Source organism: Ixodes scapularis, unplaced genomic scaffold, assembly GCF_016920785.2.
Source record: "Ixodes scapularis isolate PalLabHiFi unplaced genomic scaffold, ASM1692078v2 PGA_scaffold8__174_contigs__length_109621045, whole genome shotgun sequence".
In the NCBI taxonomy this organism is placed as follows: Eukaryota; Metazoa; Arthropoda; class Arachnida; order Ixodida; family Ixodidae; genus Ixodes; species Ixodes scapularis.
This window is the reverse complement of record NW_024609883.1, coordinates 29147281-29166956: the sequence shown is the minus strand read 5'-3', so window position 1 is coordinate 29166956 and position 19676 is coordinate 29147281. Positions and strand designations below refer to the sequence as shown.

At 46.9% G+C, this 19676-nt stretch overlaps 1 protein-coding gene across 1 annotated transcript in view; it reads right to left on the bottom strand.

The window, feature by feature from the left end:
* Positions 1 to 16420: 16420 nt before the first annotated feature.
* LOC121833392 (extensin-like) overlaps positions 16421 to 19676 on the bottom strand; it is a 35868-nt gene continuing 32612 nt past the window's right edge. The window contains exon 3 of the mRNA XM_042286626.1: positions 16421 to 18979. Within this exon, the coding sequence (XP_042142560.1) occupies positions 16748 to 18298 (1551 nt within the window). The 5' untranslated portion in view covers positions 18299 to 18979 and the 3' untranslated portion in view covers positions 16421 to 16747. The remainder of the gene's footprint in view (positions 18980 to 19676) is intronic.

Here is a 19676-nt window from a genome sequence, read left to right as displayed (position 1 = left end):
GTAGCGAGAGAAGTGCTGTTTATTTAAATGCGAAGGCATTAACTGTCCCATGGAGCCAAGCCGGCGTTGTCTGCAGCAGCGAAAAAGGCACCTAAATTGGCCGAGCGAAACAGCACCTCACTTCCCATTGGCTGAGTAAAACAACACCTAAAGCCCCATTGGCCAAAAGCACAGCAACGCAGATGTTTCGTCACAGACGCCGGAGGGACGCTCAAAGTCAAAGCGGACGCGCTTCAGAAATAAAAGACAAGGAAAAGCACAGCAACGCAGATGCTTCGTCACCGAAGCCGTGGAGCCGGCGGGGGTGCCGCGCCTGCGCAGTGGGAGAGCGTGAAGTCACCGCCGGTGCGCAGTGTGAAAAAGGAAGACGTGGCGCGCTGCTTGTAGGAATGCGCTGCATGTATGAATGCGAAAGCATTCCTACACGTAAGCAATCTTAAGCGTCTTCGTTTAATTTATTGCTAGGTACCTGACTCACCACCAACCTGTCATTTTGCACAGTCATTTCTCTTCCTGTGGATCGTTTCAGATATTTCCTTTCGTCCTCTACCTGTTCATGTTTCGAAAATTATTAATGATTCTTCTTGCTTGCTAGGTGTAATTTCACGCATAACTCGCAGCTTCCACAGTTACTCTTCCATACATATTTCTCTCGCTGGGTTTATCAAGGTCGGTATTTCCTTCCGATGTACGGAATTCCCTAAGCGTTAGGTAAACACTTAGGTTCGAGTTTGTGCAATGAAGATGTAAGAGTTGTGTACGATGGAAACATAAGAATTCGAGTTTGTGATGACTTTATGCGTCTTTTAGTCACTCTTGGTATACGTCGTCTCTTTCGGATAGACGTCCGGTTCGCGATATGGGGTTTCTTTATAAGGAGCTCAACTATGTTATTGATTCTCCTCTGTTACTTAACTGAATCTCATTTCCTGTTCCCGAACGACAAAATAGATCAACGACTTTGTTTACCCTTCTGATCTAGAGTCTGGCAATCCACTGGAACGCATGCAGCTTGTGTATGACAGGTTGGATAGTCCTGACGTGGTCTTCTTCATTCGTAATAGTGAGGAGCTCAAGAGGAAGGTATTGCAGATTATTACTTGCTTTTTTTTGTCTTTGGTATTATGTGAGTGCACTTGTCCTAAAGCCCGCCAGCTCGTCGGGAGTGCAGTAAGCATGAATCGATTGATTGATTAATCGATCAATTTTGTCACAAAGGTGTACCAGTTGGAATGGCGAAGTATACACTATCGGAGCCTTGTGTTTCCCCCCGATAAAAAGTAATACAGTAAATGTATACTAATTCGTTATATAAAACGCTCCACAAAGTATACTTTTAAGTATATATTAGTTTAGTAATAGTATATTGAACATATACGTTTAGTATGTACACCGTAGTTGCTAGACCGAGTTACGCACCAACCGTACCGCTCAATAGCGACATACACTAAACGCATATTAAAACAATCTTCATATATTAAAAGTATGCTAAACATATATGTCAAGTGCACATTTTTGTTTCAAAACGTAAAAATTTAGTATACTGTTTCTACTGTTTTTTTTTCTTTTTCCTAAGACTGCGTGGCACATTATGTATTTAAGGTACCACTCCAAGTCTTGTGGTTATAGTTTTCTTCTAATTTTTTCTTTCTGGTTTTGAAGACCTTTTATTAAGTCCTCCGCCTCTGATTCAACTGTTGACATGATCCTAGAAGCTGCAGATGACCAACTTACGTTCACATGACCTTGAACAGTCAAGTTGGGAAGAGAGACCTAATGGCAAGCTGTCTATGAAAGGCCTTTGAACATAAGATGCTGATCAACTTCGCAGATAAGGTCAATATTTAAATTGCAAGGGGATATCCGCGAAATATTCTTGTGTGGGTGATAGAAAGCGTATTGATCAAACTTCAAAATTTGATGCAGGAAACGAAAACAAAATTGACATTAAGAGTTAACATGTTACCGTATCCCTGAAGGTGTCCCCGAAAATAATTTACAGGGTTTTTTCTTCACCGCAGAAATAAACTACGCGTCGCCGAACGCTCAATCTCCGTGCAAAGGTAACGCTAAAGGTCCGAAGCAGATGCCAAAGTTTCAGCACGAACCGATATTTTATTCGAAAGTTATAAGTGATCTTCTGAAACTTTCAATGGGAAGATGGTGACCGACGGATAGCTCTCGAACTCGTGGAGCTCTAAAGCGCCAGAAACCAAAAAGGGCCGAAAATAGGTTCCATTTTCCCATTGAAAGTTTTAGAAAATATTTTATAACTTTTGAATAAAATATCGTTTTATGCTCAATAACGGACCTCTGCCTCGGATACATTAGACGTAACCTTAAATACCCCCCCCCCCCCCCCTCCCCCCATTCTTGCGTAAAATGGCATAGATTCGACCCAAATTGGAGCTGCGGCCATTTGGCGCCTTCACCAAATTTACTCATCAAACCATCTCGAGGCAGTCCAGAATCGCGCTGCTGGGTTTATTTGGAAGAAATGCGATTGGTCAATAAGTGTACCCGCCCTCAAGAACGAACTGGACCTTCCTCTACTAAACGTCCGCCGCAAGATAGCGCGCTTTATCTCTTTCGCGAGATGTACCACTACCTCCCTGCGCTTCAAGACTCTCTCCTCTTTACCCCTAGGCGATTCTCTTCGCGGCTAAATCACTCGTGTGACGTTTCCCGCATCTCAAGCAGCACAACCTATTTTAACTCCTTCCCCCCCCCCTCCCCCTACTATAGTAGACTGGAATGACCATCTCACATATTGTAACCAAATCGGATTCAACCACCTTTCGCACTGCCCTTTGCTCTCATCTATGTTCCTTCTTATTGTGGCGTTTTACTTGTTTCGTGCTTACTGGTTGTGCCATGCACTGTAATTTTTACCCCCCTCCCTTGTCACTGTGCTCCGCATGTACCCACGCTAATTTGCGTAATTGCTTTACGCCCGTGGTGTTGGCCGCGTTATCCTCCAAATTTTCATTTATTGAGTTCTGATGTTGTTACTGTGTTATGCTCTCATGTATTGTACCCCCCCCCCCCCCCCCCTTATGTAATACCCTCAAACGAGGATCCTTAAGAAAATTTGAATAAATTGGTTCCCCAAGGGGCGTTCGTTTTTTACAGCCGTCGGCAGAGAAGCGCCTCGGACCTCGCTGAACTCCCAAGCTCCCGAAGGAAGCACACAGTGTTGCTGTCGTCGTTCACGAAAGTAGCGACGTCCGCCAACAAAAGCGAAAATTAGGACTTCGTGACCTCAGAGACGGAAACCCCTGTGTCTTTCGTCGCGTTCAAGGTGTCACAGAGACCTCCGAGTTGCCTCTCCCGAATAACACATTTAAAAAGCAAGACGAACAACAGAAACATAAAAAGCGTAAAAAGAATAGTAAGAAAAAAGAAGGCGTGAGGGGAAACCATGCACAGGGTGACCTCCAAAACAATGCACAGGGTTTGTTCCACCGCAAAAATAAACTTCCCATCGCATAACGCTCATCCTCCGCCTAAAGGTAGGTCTAAAGTTTCGAACCAGATGCCAAAGTTTCAACTCGATCCGATACCTTATTGAAAAGCTATGTGATTTTCTGAGAAGTTCAATGGGAAAATGTTGGCCGACGAGGCTCTCGAATACGTGAGCTCTATAACTCGTCAGAAACCAAAAACGGGCGAAATTGGGCACCATTTTCCTATTGTAATTTTTAAAAACTCATTCATAACTTTTGAATAATACATCGGTTTGGGCTGATACTTTGGCATCTGGTTCCGACCTCTTGCGCTACCCTTGGCCGGAGAATGAGCGTTCCGCGATGCATAGTTTATTCTTGCAGTGAGCAAAACCCTGTAAATATTTTGGGGGGACACCCTGTACTTAGACAAAAGCCTTCATAATGCTTTCCTCTGTGACAGAGTGGAATCACCGCTATATCCCATTAGCATATCTTTGTGTTTTTGCGGGCACCGTTGTCGCTCCGTTCCACAGAGCGGTCGCGGCACACGTGCGTCGCATGCATAAACGGTGACGATGTTTGTCATTCCGTGTTTTGATCCCTTCGTGCGCTCGCTCGTTTGCTTGTTGGTTGCTGTGTTATTGTTTGAAGGCCAGGGAGGCGGTAGCATTTGATAGAACTGGTCGTAATTTTCTTTCTACCGGCCCGTATTGCGCATGTTTTGTTTAGTCTCTTTGTGCATCGGATTTCTTTCCGGCTTGGATCGTCTAATGCCGTTTCTCCACAAGGCGAACAATTTGCAGTCTTCGCCACCCGACAAAAAGCACAGGTTTCCCTACATGAGCGGTCTTCAGAAAGAGGGTTTGTCCGCCGCAGATGTAGTGCTTTGCCACCGGTCCGCAACGAGAGAAATGTAGACGTACTTGTACTGACCGCCAACTGTGTTAGCTTAATGTTTGTTTGGTGGCACTGGGTCACGGCGGTTCCCGTTTCTCATATGGACGGTTAGTAGTACACGTTGAGAAAGTGCATATTAGAGCTTACTATAAAAAAGAAAACTTGTCTCGATCATTTTTATATAGAAGCACCAGATTTGTCGTGCGTCCTTTACGCGTGCGTTACGGTTAGTTATGCTTAGTTGCCGGGAGATTTTGCTCGTCCATTACGCACGACGTGCTAATATACTTGCCCAGTTTATCCCAATGATCGAGAGAATTTTAGTTTTGTACCGGAGTGTAAGCTTAAGGAGTATATTTTAAAGAGGACTTCCCACAAATCCTGCAAGTACGTTACTAAGGCATAGATCTTGCGCCGCTAAAATCCAATGACCCTGGCGCCGACAGCTTTTGTGTATGTTGAACGGCTGGACGCGCACAGCCTCCACAGCCTCCCTGGTCAATGGGAGGAGCGGGCAGAGCCAGGGCGTGCACTAGACGCAGATAGAGGGCTTAACATTCTCTCTTGGCCAACCATAAGCCAAAAGGAAGCCCCTAGCGGTGGTAACGAGAAGCAGTTTTAACAAGAGCGTAACGGTTAAATGTAGTAACTCTTCATGGTTGAAAATACGGTGCACGTGATGTTTCGATTATGATCATGCAAAAAGATGTAAGAAACGAATGTGCCGCTCGAACTCTGTTATGCTCGGACAGAGTGTGACCGCTCGGACGGCAGACTCCCGGCCCTCGTCGCCCGGCGTAGGATTATGTCGATCGTTCCGGTAGTCGCGTTCGTCCACCATGATTTTGATGACTGTGATTGAAACATCACGTGCACCATATTTTCAGTCACTGAGAGTTACTCCGACCCACTTATAAATTTAGTTTCTCGCGACCACCGCCAGGGTATTATTTCCGGCTTCTGGTTGGCCACATTCGAATTTCTGAAGACGCCCTGGAACACGCGCAGCCCGCTTCCGGCCAATGGCGCCTCCTACACTTCCCAATGGCTGGCCATACTCTCTCTATATACGGCTCTGAGCCTCGGGGTTTTCCCCTTTGAATTCGAAAGGAGTGGCTGCTGCCATCTATCGTCGTGCCTCAACGGAGGCAGCCGTCTCTACCGCTTTGGAGACTCCGGTATCTCGGTGCGTCGACCGCAGCCCTCTCCCTCGGCGCAGAGCGATGCGCAAGCTTTTTTTATCGGACATAGCGTTTCCAAACTATTCTGGAGTATTTTACACTGGAGGAGCGTTGTCCAATGCAAATGAGCAAAGTGGAATACAATCAAGAGAAGTATGTGGGTTCTGCTATTTCCGAAAACACCTGTGGCGCCTCGAGTCCTTGGTGCTCTTGGATTGCGGGGCCCCCCTTGTGGCAACTCAAGTAATCACTAAGGGATGGGGGTTTATCACATTCGCTGATATATCTGTTCGCTGCCGTGCTATGTTGTGACGGGATACGCCTACAGCGCAATCCGTTGGTGCGCTATGACCATGCGTGGGAGCTATACGCTTTGTCATTCGGGAGCCAGCTTCTCCGCTGGTGCGTTACGATCCGCCAAGTGACTTGGTAAGATTACGAATGGGAGCTACGCGTTGTCATTCGGGAGCCAGCTGCGCGAACCAACGGTCGTCTGTGTGCATGTTTGTACAGCGTACAATCTGCTCACGCAGGATCCCGCGCGTCATACTTAGTCCCGCTGTTTGCGCTCTTCTTCAGCTCATCTCGCGGCGCCTATCAAAGACGCCGGGCTGCGGATGGCACGGTTCGATTCCCACTGAGTCCCTTGGTATCTCTGGCTTGTTACAATGAATTACGCTTAATTAAGAGTATTTATTTATTTATTCACTTATTTATTTACAATACCCTCAAGGCCATAAGGCGTTAGAGAGGGGAGTGGGTGTTAAGTACAATGTTTGATACTGCTTTCCGGAATCTGATGGGGTCCTGGATGGTGACGATGTCTTCGGGAAGGTCATTCCAGTCCACAGTTGAATCAGGAAGAAAGGCGTGCTGATGTGCTGTGGAAAAACACTTTGGTCGGGCTATTTTATTGCAATGATAGAGTCTGGAGGAAACATAAGCCTGTGGGGAAAGAAGAGGCTGATTTAGAACTTGTGAATAAAAAACTTTATGCAGAAGGCAGAGACGGAATATTTTTCGACGGGTGAAAAACAATGGGAGAGAGAGATTTGATTTAATGAGGGAGACACTGTAAAAACTGGAATAATCGGACTGAATAAAACGCGCAGCACGGTTTTGAACAGATTCAATGTAGTCTGTTAATGTAGCGTGATGAGGGTGCCAGAGTGAAGATGCTTATTCTAATGTAGACCGGACTTGGGCAAGATAGAGGAGCCATTTTAGTTGAGAAGAGGCGGATCTAAAATTGCGACAAAGGAAACCCACGCTTTTGTTAGCGGAACTCACAACTGCATTAATATGGTTTTCCCAGGAGAGGTTTCAAGTTAGAAGAACGCCGTGGTATTTATACACATCGGTAGGTTGAAGAGGGATGCCATTGAGAGAATGAACAGGAGAGGTTTGAAAAGAGGAACCTGAGAAGAGCATGCATTTACATTTGCTGACGTTAAGCATCATCTGCCAGTTAGTACACCAGCTATGAACTAGGTCGAGGTCATTTTGTAGGGTTAAAGAGTCATGAGGGGATGTTATTTTTCGGTAAAGGACACAGTCGTCGGCAAATAGCACATGGGTGAAGATACCTGAAGAAGAAGATCGTTGATGTAGTCTGTAGATGAGGAAAAGTAACGTACCAAGCACCGCTCCCTGAGGCACGCGAGATGTTACGGGGGCCTAAAGTAGATGAACAATCATTAATATAAACAAACTGATGACGCTGACAGAGAAAAGATTCAATCCAGGAGAGAACATTATTATCTAGGTTTAATGACGATAGTTTTAGAAGCAGTCTTTTATGCGGAACTTTGTCAAAAGCTTTAGCGAAGTCGAGAAATACAGCGTCAGTGGGGTAGCCAGAATCAAGGTTTGCAAACAGCTCGTTGGTTATGCAGAAAAGTTCGGTTTCGCAGGAGTAGTTTCGACGGAAGCCGTGCTGCGCTTTGTTAAAAAAGGAGATAGAATTAAGTTGTGTAGATATTTGCTTGTAGATTACGTGCTCGAGTATTTTAGAAGGTACAGAAGTTAGAGATGTTGGCCTATTGTTTAAAGGAGAAGATTTATGACTGCTTTTGTGGACCGGGAGGACCTTGCCGATTTTCCAATCCTCAAGAACCGCCGCCGCATCTAATGATCGCTGAAAATGTTTTGTTAGAAATAGGCTTGAGGAATATTTAGCGCTTTGTAAGACCTTAGCATTTATGACGTCGACACCACAGGAAGAGGACATTTTCAGTGACTTAATAATACTAACAATACCTTCGTAATCAATACAAATTGAATCCATAGGTCAAACATTGCTAGTAACAGGTAAGGACAGTGTTAAGGGACAGTGGGCGGTGAACTGGGAAAAAAATTAATTATTAAGAACTGTGGCACACTGATTACTCTCGATAATGTTCTCAGAATCATCAATAAGCGCTAGTGGGGAGTAAGGTGCATGATTTACAACATTCCAAAATTGGCGCGGGTTGTTTAGCAGCATAGGTGGAAGGGTGTCCTGGTAGAGAATACGCTTCTGCTGCTCTAATATAATTTTATAATCAATGGCACATTCATTATATCTAGACGAGGATAAAGCAGTGTCATGTTTTTTGGCTACTCGAAAACGTCGTTTTTTCTTATTGTTAGGAATTTTCAGTGAGTGTGAATACCAAGGATTGGAAGACCGGGGACTGATGTTAATAGTTGGAACATCAGCTTCAATGAGTTGTTGTACCTGGCGCATCATAGCCTAGATGCTTTTGCGCCATAAAACCCCAACCAACCAACCATCAATTAGTTGCAGCAATTTGTTTAAAAAAAATGTTTGACTATAAGAATGCCCCATCTTTGGGTGCTTGTGCAAAGGCATAGCCTAATATGGGGTGTGTATTCAATACGTCGCCTTGGATTCCTTGTGAAGCTTCTTACTTTACACTAGAGCGTGACACCTTTCGCATAAAATCCAGCCATTAAACACACTCTGCGTATAAATTATGAGGAAAAGTTTTTTCCGCGCGCACTGCACCTTAATTACGAAGTGATTTTGACTTATTTCTTGAACCCTTTAGCGAACACCGTTTCCTAGATAGATATGACATACCTGTTTCTTTTAACTAAAATCTTAACGTTGATACTTGCTTTCGGCTTACTAAAGTGAGCACTGTGAAGCGAGCGACGTGAAGTGCACCCCAGAATGCCAATAGGCGTCTGTGACTGATCCTCAGCGTGACATGTTGCGTGATTTGTTTGCAGGCGTGAACCGTACGACCATTTGTTTGCCAAGATTATTCGTGATAATAATACAGGCCCGGTGCGATTGTAGGGATCAAGCTATTTTAGGTCGGGCATTGGGTACCAAATATAGATAGAAATGTCGTCAGTATGTTGCTCTTGCCCTTCAAGCAGACACGTTACTGAAAGAGATTAACTAAATACCATTGCTCATTACTCACTTGAAAAGTAACTAAGTATTTTACTCGTTACTGCGATTCAAAACGAACGCGTTACATAATCTTGAAAGCAACGCGTCATTTTCTCGTTACCCTGAATGTGCCGTTTCTTTGAAGGAGCGACTGCTTCCAATTTTTGACGTGGCTAACAATTCCTTGCATTTGAACTCGTTTATTCGAGGAAAACTATGACCATACTGACATACATTGTGTAAATTGTTTCATGGTCTGTCTAGTGTTTTCTCACCGGGAAATTTACAGGGTCGAGCTGGGCTGAGAACTAACCTAAGTGCTTGTGTTGTATAAGCTCCGCTCGATAAGTAACTGAATACAGTTACTCGTTACTTCGTTAAAAAGTGACAAAAATACGCGACTCTTTCGCTCTCTGAAAAATATCTGGGTCGTTACTTCGTTACTGAAAAATGTAACGGGGCACAAGTTTCGCGTTGCTATAGTAACGAGTTACGTAGAAGTCTGCCTTGAAGCCAACGGGCAATTTCTCCAATCACTCCGAGAGGACAATATGAATAATTCTTGATCTTCATAATAAAGAAAACTACTCCCTGTGGGTGTAAACACGTCACTACAGATCAGTAAGTGATGTCGGAGTCTTTCAAGAACAACGGTCGGGATACCACTAAAACGGGCGAAAGCGGTCACGATCTTAATTCTGTCTCTGTTAATACAATAAAAAATGAAAGCAATGCCAACCAAACACAGTGTTAATATAGGGTCCGATCGAGTTAGGCGCACCTCGCTTTTTAGTCCGCATGAACAAGGTACGCATGGCAGAAGGCTGTACCTTCGTGAGAACGTGACGCTATCGGTGGTGATAAGTTGCGAAAGCTTAAGCAGATGAAGCGACTTTGATCAAAAGATTCGATCAAAAAGAAAAACAAAAGGTATTTAGGACCCTACATCCACCTAAGCCTAATATTCACCGAACCGTAAATTTAGATTGTGAGCACTTGTAAGCTTCATTCCAGTGACAAAACTGCCCACTTAGAAAGATGATCCTGTTTTCTTTCATGCTGATAATTTCGTTTTCCTTGACATAATTGCTAAAGGCACGTCGGCTCATTGAAATTTTTTTTTTTATCTTTTCGTCCAGGTAACGTCAACGTGCTCACAATTTCGCATTTTATCACCACCCCTAGCATCACATTCTCACAATGTTTGAGCTCTCTGCGAAGCGTAGTTAATTTATGCGGGCTAAAAAGCGGGGTTTACCTTTCTCTATCGAACCCTATACATTTGCACTGCTACATTAATTCGGGTGTCATCCTGTTTGGAAATTGTAACTCACTTAACATAGTTAACACGAGTGGAACGTGAATGAAGTACTGCGGAAAGAGCACGATGGGCAGACTATTTAAGGAAAACCACTTTTTATTCGAAGTTTGCCTCTGAAGGTACACTCTAGGTACGGACAAAAATCAGGAAAATATGAAAAAGGGGGCTGTAATAATTATTCAGACTTTGTAATTATGATAACTTGCCACGATAACTCCGCTTTAATATTTGTTGATACCAATCATTTATACGCTGTATGTTGCGTCATTTCACACCAAGTCATTCATATCAGCGAACGTGTGGCATTTAATTTCGCTTCCATAGTGCGTTTTCTTTTTTCAAAATATTTTATTGGTTTGTTACGATTATAGGTGTAGTATCAACCACAGTATTTAATATTTGTTCGATCGTTTTATTTCTTTCGCATCTCGCAATTTGTATAAACAGGCACGTTGAATTCAATGTCATTTGCATCGTGCGTCATGGTTGTTGTTGGTACCGACGATTTGTTTATATTTGTCTCGTTTACTCGTACAGTCTGCAAAGTAGCGTTCACCCTCGCCTCGGCCACCGATCAGACGGCTGGCAACATTGTCGAGTAAAAAAAAGAAAGCTCGAGCGTCAAAAGCGAGCCCCTTTCGCGCTGTTTTCTAACGCCTTTCGGTACATTTAAAAACCCGAAGAAAGCCGAAGAAAAAAGAGGCGGCAGCCCTAGCGGCGGGTCACGCAGTGCACGAAAATGGGAGTCCAAACGGAAAACGGGCGCCGAGGGGGAGGAACGGCGCTTGCAAGAAAGCGCGTCCGCGAACAAGAAGGAAAACCGGCCGGTTTCCTCTCCGCTTTCTTCAAACTCCCAGACTGGGGCACCGCCGTTACTACAGCGCCCGTTCTCAAGGCCAAGCGACGCGGGAGTCCCAAAGAAATCTTGCTCAACTTTTCTCCTTTTTAAGAGGATTTATCGCTTATACGCGGCCAAAATACAGCGTACATTACAGGCTGCTTCTGCGTGCTGTTCAGGCGCCATTTTGTATTTGTATAAATTACTTAATAAATTACGTACAATTAAACTTTTTCACGAAGGTGTCCTGATGCGGTGCATTTAACATATTCAAATTTCGTGAATGTACGTTTCCAAAACCAACAAAAAAAATGCGCCAAAAGGCTGCTTTTTTTCTATTTGAGGAAGGAAAGCTGCCACTCACATTTGGCACCATACGGTACAGACTCATCGATATCTTCTTAGAAATTACCAGCCTAAAGCCGCGCTCACATTGCTAGTGCATGATACAAAAGGCTATCTGACAACACTGTCTTCTTTCTCCCTCGTATGACGTCACACATGGGTCGTGCAAAATAGCCCGCCGGCATCTTCCAAGCATGCGTATGTACGAAGCAACCATGCTTACATCATGGTTCGGGCGCGTCCGCACATCATTTTCTCATCAAGCGTGCAGCCAACACCACACACTTTTTGTTTTAAATGTACTTGCTGTGGGACTGCGGCTTAAAGCAGATCCAGCAGATCCGAGGGTGTGCGGTACGATATGCGAGAAGCAAAAAATAAACCGGACGATTTATTATTTGTTTTTATCCCGTCGCGCAGAAAACGTCGAGTTTTCTTTTATTTCCTCCATTTTAGGAGCATTTACAGTGGCAACATTGGAGTATCATAAATAAGCCAACTAAAAACATCTTTGTATAAGGTTCTATTGCACTCCGTTCATTACCTTATTCATTCGACTTTTTCTTTTTTTTCTTAACGCCTAGATACCCCTTGAGATCCCTCAGTACAATCGTTCCTCTAAGTATAGGTGCGTGAAAGGCGTCCACAACTGGTGCTTTTAACGCCCTGTCTCAACCACGCATTCAAGGTGGTCCCTCGAAGTGGCAACGAATCCCGTTGGGGGAGCCGGCTTGCCGCGCTGTCCGATGTAGCGATCCTGGCTGTTGGTCGTAGAAACGGCGGCGAACGAGGCGGGCGGACGGCAAGGGTCGCTGCCGTCGCGGCGTTCCATCTCACTTAGGTTTCCGTCGCCTGCGTCAGGCTGCGGTGCGATCAACTGCACGACGGGCGTTTTCCACCTCCGCCGCTCTGCCACCGCCAGAATGGCGGCAGGCAACAGCGTGAACATGTTTATGACGTCATCCGTCGGAAATCGACAGAGCACTTTTGGAGAACGCGGTGAACGCGACGGTCGGAGACGCCTTTCAGGTACCATACTGGAGGCGAGTCGTACGGGGCTTGCAATAAATTCCGGACCAAGTCGAACCTGTAAATAGATTGATGACCTTCCGCGTAGAGGAGTCTAGAAATGCGAGGCGGGGCCTAAAACCTTCGTGCTTGTCGCGTCGCGATTCGGCCTTCTTATCGGCGAACGCCATCTTATTGGTCGCGGAGGTACAAGAACATGCCCGGGACTCACTATGCCCCACTTTTCTTGATCTGTCGGTGACTACGGAAGAGTTTTATTTAAAACTCACTCAGAACACGCCATGTAAGCCGTAAGTAAGAAATAAATAAGAACGAGAATACGGGGTATTCGCTAGACGCCATATTGAAGGGCGATGTTTAGAGCGTATGCTCGGAACAATCTCACATTCTGCTAAGACCTCGAATCTCGATGGGTGCGGAATGCACGTTGCCAAAGAGCCTCGGAAGCTCGCCGTCTGACCAAACGCTCGGCAGTCCCGGACGCAGCTATGGCCGCCACCGAATACTCTATATATACGGCGTGCCAAAGTATGAAAATGCGCAACCCCGCGTGCGATCTCGACGGCCCACCAAGCGCATGTTCGTCGTTTCCGAAAGCTAACAAATCACGCGCCATCCGCAAAAACGCTGAGAAAAAATATTGGGTTGTGTGTATCTTTATCCAGCCCAAAACTTGGTCTGCCTCACAGGGGCGACGATCGAGTCTCCCAGCTGTAGATGAGCAATTTAGCCAGTGCGGGACAGTTGCTAGCCGGGTGTCTTTAACGTGCACCACGCAGTAGTGATGCACGACCGCACGCGGGTACGATGCTCATCCAGATCGAAACGGGCAGGGGTGGGGCTCGAACCCAGGATCCCTGGGTTCTGCAGGGCGAGCTTTCGCTCCTGCTGCTCCGAGTTGGTGTGCGCTAGCCCACTCGGCCACCGATCCCCCCGAACGCTAAAAAAAAGCACCAATCTAAAGCGCTGTTTTTTGTTTTTGTTTTTTTTCTTTGTGTGTGTGTGTGTGGGGGGGGGGGTTGTATGAGTAACGAGACTAAGGATTATTTGTTGTCGGATGAATCGCGCGCGTGGACGCTGAGGCTCATTTGCGAGAATAAAGCATCGCTCGCCTCCGTTCATATATGTACGTCTATGGTTACTGAAAGGGACGCCAGACGGTCTGAGCCATCTTCTGGTCGCTAAGTCGCCATTTTAATTACGTTATCTCGTCGGTAAGAATGCAAAAGCATAAACATCATAAGCTACACGTTTTTTTTAGCTTTTTTTTTTTTAGTTTTTGGTGTCTGTGTAACCTGGACACATTGTTATGACCGCCGTGATCGTTTGTTTATTCTCGCAGGCAAGCAGTGATTTGCTGACAACTACGACCGAATGTACGCACAAGCTGACTTGAGAATAACTTTTGTTCGGTGATTCTTTCCGCGCACGGAGCCACCCCACCATGCATTTGGGCGTCACGGATGACGTCACGAGTGAGAGAACCAGCCAAACAGGATGGGTTGCGCGTTAGAAGTATTCGCGACTCCAACTAACTATAGGTGGCGCCACTCATTTTCCAAGATGGCGGGTTTAGTGAGGGTCAGAGATGCGTGCCGCTGTTGAGCCTGTCTAGTGTGCTGGCTTCAGTGAGCGACATAAATTATTTCTGGTAATACGAGGAAGCTAATGTTTTATGAGCGCAGGTCACCTCTTTAATCTGAAAACAAGAACGGTGTTTAGCGTATTAATTACGGAAGGATGCGCGTTTTAAGTTTGGAGCGAAACCGAAACTTACCTCTATTTTGGATTTAATTTCTCGACAGAGGTGTTAATTTCGAATTCTTTCATGACTCAAGATGTGTCTCATATCGTAATTATTTACTTAGAAAAGTTGTTCGCGGAAAATTTATTTTGTGACGTACTGTTCGATCCAGGCTGATATTCGTAGTTGTTGAAGAAATGAGTGCTGATATCTGTGCGTTCTCGCTGCCTTTTTCTCGCCGAGATAATTGTCATGGGAAATAATGACAATTATCCCAGCACAAGAATAAGTGAATAATTCCAATTTTTACAATATGTCCACGAAACGCATAAACTAATAAACGCTGCTCTCACTGCAACAACCCAAGACGGAATCCGAGTCAGTCAGCTGAAGTGTGTGTGTGTGTGTGTGTTTTTATAGCACCGCGTGACGCGTAGGACTTCATATTACATCCAGCGTTTAACTGTTTGTCTATCTTGATAACTATGTCAGAGTTTGTCTTATGCTAAAAAGAAAACAAAATTATACCTTTCTGGAAAGGCTATTATGGTTAAAAAGAGTATTCTCGTGATCTTGGCGTTGATTATAGGCATACATTGCCACGATTTGTATTAATAATAATAATATTAAAATTCACATATTTGAATAAGTAATTCTTCAAGCTCTAATATAATTTGTTGCTTATGATCTAATTTTAAACGCGCGAAATACGACAATGAAAACTGTGCTAATTATCATCACTGGTTCCATTTGCTGCATTTTAATTACAAATAAAATAAAAATAATCTAAAATCAATGAAAACATTCTAGTTAATGTGAGAAATCCATATAAAATTACATGAATTGTGGGTAAAGTATATTGTGCTATCAAAGTCGCGACTTTTGACAATCGGCGAAATGTCCAAAGTCGCCGCCAATATACTTCCAGACCAAACGCCCAAAGGTTAAAAAAAAAGCATTTTTTAATTACTAATTTTTTTCATAACATTTATTTACTTTTGTATTTGCTCGCCGTCGTTTTGCCAATCTCAGCCTTTCCAGTTCGAAGGAACGCCTACCTGCTTGCACGTCTGCTCACTGTGGCACGTTTCGTTGGCGTTGGAAGCTGGTGAAACAGTAGTGAGATTTAATATTGCGTATACGAGCGAACTCAAGCCCTGTGTGTTTGCGTTAGCTTTGCGCGTTCCACACTGCGCGTGCGCGGAGCCCGAAATCGCGGTCTTGGATGGCGCATGGCGATGAGGCGCACGCACAACGTGGGGCACGGAACTCTAACGCAAACGCACACCGCTTGCGTTTGCTTCTATGCGCAACACTAAAACTCTCCAATAAGGTACAATCCCATACCGGCTGCAGCACTACGCTGGGACAGTGAAGAGTGTTGTTTGCATTCGGAAACGACATTTCGCGAGCCATGATCGCGAGCAGTTCCGCCATGCCCGCTGAGCAGGAGAATCGGGGGACCCTCACTAGAGCGCTTCCCGTTTCCGCCGCGGGAGGGCGAGCGTCGAGCTGGAGACGCGAATAGCGACGATTGTGATGGGCTGCTCGAGATCTTACCCAACGAAATCCATCTGTGCTTTAAAAATGCCCCGTATTAGCATACACAACCTGAACAAAGCAGCCTCGGACAAGCCATTAGATGATTTCTTAACAATGCATCTATCGTGATCATATTTTGTCGTCCTCTGCTGGGGGATCTACTGTGCATACAGTCAATCCAGATTATTGTGGTGGTGTCGGTCACCTCGTGTCGATTGGCTCTTATTGAGTAACGGTGCGATGTCATTGGCTACGCAGTGATGCGATGACGACAAAACAAAGCTGCCCACAGCCTATTGGTTTTCAGTCACAATTTACGGAGATTTCATCCCGACTGCACCAAAAGCACTCCTCAGTCGTAATTTGAAGTCACGCAATGCACAGAAGAAAGTTGTTGGCTGTTAAATAGACAAATTACTGTGTTTGTTCATAAAGAAAATAAGTGCGGCTTGCTGTGACAGCGTTCGTCACTACTTCAGTGGATCCTGATTGGTTATTCTGGACTCATGCTGCGACTTCATTGGTTGCCCATTGAAGTGATAACGTCAAAAAACAAAGTTGTCCATACTATCGGTTTTCAGCTGCCAGTGAATGAGGCTGCATCACGACTGCACCAGAGACACTCCTTGGTGTTAGTTCGACGTCACGCAATGCACACAAGAGGAAAGTCGTTGGCTTCGGAACAGACGTTTACTGCGCTTTCAACGCGGCGAAGCTGAACGTCGTTGGCACATATCCATCCCAGTGCGCGAATGGCAGCGCGCGCCACCGACGCCGGGGGTGGCGCAGGAGAAACAGCGGACAACCGGAGGAAATTCAAAGAAGAGCGAGCCAGCGGACCCGGGTCACGAGCGGCCGCTGTCAAGCTAGCCGCTACCACGCAGGCCGTTGGAGAAGAAACCGAGCTCGCGGACGGCTCGTGGCGTGACGCAACGCCGCTGCCGGCGTAGCAGGGAAGGGGGGTCGTTGTACCTCCAAGGTGAAGGCCATCTGGGTCAGTGGGGCGGCCGCTGCTCGGCTGCTCCACTGGCCGGCTTTCCGAACGGACGCGCCGCGCTGCCCGGACGCTCGGACGGTCGCCGAACAACGGGGATCCCCCTGGGCGGAGGCCTGAGCACCTCGGTGACGTCCTCTAGCCGCTGAGGCTCCTGGCCCGAGTCCCCCTGGACCGGACGTCTTGGCCGCCCGTCGTGGAAGGCGGACGAGTCGTCGACGCCGCGTCGCCGAAGACGTCGAGGCGGTCGCTGTGGCGGCGGTCCTGGCGTCTCGGGTTCAACGGGCAGGGGCTCGGACACCGATTCGGGTCCTGGTTCGGACGGTTCGGCCGTCTGTCGGGATCCTGGTTCGAACATCGGTGGAGGCAGTCGTCGAGGCGCCGATATCGGCTCTGGTTGTGACTGCGCGTGGGAGTCTAGATGCGGCTCCGGCTGCGTTTCCGGCTGCGGATTAGCTTGAGCATTCGGTTGAAGGCCTGGCTGAAGCTTTAGCCGAGGCGCTGGCTGGATCGGTCGGCTCCGAGGCTCCGGTTGAAGACTCGGAAGGGGTGGGGGTTCAAGTATTAGCTGAGGCTCTAAATGTGACTCTGTATGAGGTTCCGAGTGCGGCTCAAGCAGTAGCTCTGATATAACACCTGGCTGAACATATGATTGGAGTTCTGGTTGAAGCTCTGGCTCAGGCGCTACTTCGCTGGGCCATCCCTGAGGTTCTGGTTGAGGACTTGAAAGGGGCAGCCGTTCGAGTATTAACTGAGGCTCTAAATGTGACTCTGAAAGAGGTTCTGTGCATGGTTCAGGCTGTAGATCTGATACAGCATCTGGTTGAACATATGATTGTGGTTCTGATTGAACCTCTGGTTGAATCCCTGGCTTGATTGCTCGTTTTTGAGGCATTGCTGCACTTTGAGCGGGTGGGCCTTGAAGTATTAATCGAGGCTCTAAATGTAGCTCTGAAGGAGGTTCTGTCTGCAATGCTTGAACGCATGGCTGAACATATGAGTGAATAAGAGGTTGAGGCACTAGCTTGATCGGCTGACTTTGAGGCATTGGTTCGGAGTTTGGATGGGTTGGCCTTTCAGAAATTAACTGAAGCTCTAAATGTCGCTCTGGAGGAGGCTCTGGGTACAGCTCTCGATGTACCTCCGCACGTGGCTCTGGTCGGGGTGGCCGTCGTTGACACACTGGTCGAAGCGCTTGAGGAGGGGGTGGAGGAGGCCGTTGCGGTATTAGTTTTGTCTTTGGCTGAGGTTTCGGCCTCGACCCTAAATGTGACTTTAACTGTAGCTCTGAACTTGATTCTAGCTGCGATTCAAGATGCGAGTCTAAACGTGCCCCGAACTGCAACACTGGTAGCGGAACTGGCAGGGATGTTCGTCTTTGGGGCATAGATTGATGCACTGCATGAGGCAACGGTTCGAGCACTGAATAAGTTTGTTGTTGGAGCATAATCGGCGAGTCCTGAGGCGGCTCCGGTAGGGAATCTGATATTTGTAAGGGCCCTGAGAAAATCGCTCTCCCGGGATCTTGCACGAGTGCAGTCAATGGCTGCATGGAAGGTAGTTGAGAAATTATTTGCTGTGGCTGCAACGTTGATTGAAACTCTGGCTCCGATGACCGTCCTTCGGGCACATGCCGACTGCCTGCATGAGGCAGACATACGGGCAATGGCACTCCTTGAGATGCTAAACACTGGTCTGCTCTGAATACTGTTGGCGGCCCTTCTGGTAACTGTGGAGGTCGCTGACGTACCGACTGAGACAACAGTTCACGCGGAAGCCGGGATTGTGTCTCTATGTTTGCCTCTGGTGGGGATGGGGATCCCGACTCTAATCGTAGAGGTTGTCTCTGGGGCACTATTGCCGACTGTGACACTAGTTCAGCCTCCGGCAGAGGTGCTGCTCTAGACCCCTGCTCACACGCCGACGCAGGCGGTCGTACTCGCCGTAGATGAAGTGGTCTCTGACGCACGGGCGTTGTGGAAGGTAGCAGTTGGGAAGGAAGCCGTAAAAATGACTGACGTTCCGACGAAGCTGCTTGCTGACACTGTCGTCGGGACCCTGTACGAGGTAGTGACGTGGCCCGACGCTCACGCACCCGGACAGCCGCTGGTCGTTTAAGCACCGCGTGTACCTCGGGCCGAAGCACTGATTCGGACAGCTGACGGTGTTGCCCCGTGGACGGTGGTCGTTGAGCTGGTCGGTGAGGCGGTCGCTGACGTGGCCTTCCAGCAGCCTGCAAGGTGCGTGGCACCAAAAAAGATGGAACTTTAAGCAATTAAAAGAATTTGCAAAAAAAAAAAATATGCGCCGAGAGGGAGAGCAGGAGACGAGAGGGGACATGAGAACGCCGAGCTCCGATTTAGTATGATTAGTGCGTAGACCTAAAGCTAGCTGTATTTGTCTCCAGTGCACTTGCCTGAGAGCCAAATGCCTGACGCTGGCATTCTAACGCCTTCGACGAGAGCAGCGAAGGCAAGGCTGCCTCCATCTCCACGTACTCGTTGAACAAATTCGAATGCAAAAACCAAACGTCGGACGCAACCGTTCCGCGTTCCAACGCGTTCGACGAGTGCATGGAGGGAGCTAGATTTAGGTCTAGCCACTAGTCGTTCCAAATAGATCTCGGGGTTCTGACGCCCCCACGCGCTCACGTCTCTTGCTTCTCAATTTCTTTTCGCAGTTACCCGGCTATTCCACAAATCAATGTTTTAACGTGTTATGAGCATCAACATTGTTCATGTTGCTCTACCTATAATCAGTCCCACGTCTTTTGTGACGTAATACTATTCGATTTTAAGATCAACCGATGGAGCAATGAATGCAACGATGAAGAAACAACCATGGGGCGCCGCCATGAAGATAGTGACAAATGGCGCCGCTTCCGGCGCGTTGCGGGTCTCCACTCGATATATTCCAGCCAGGAGGTGTAC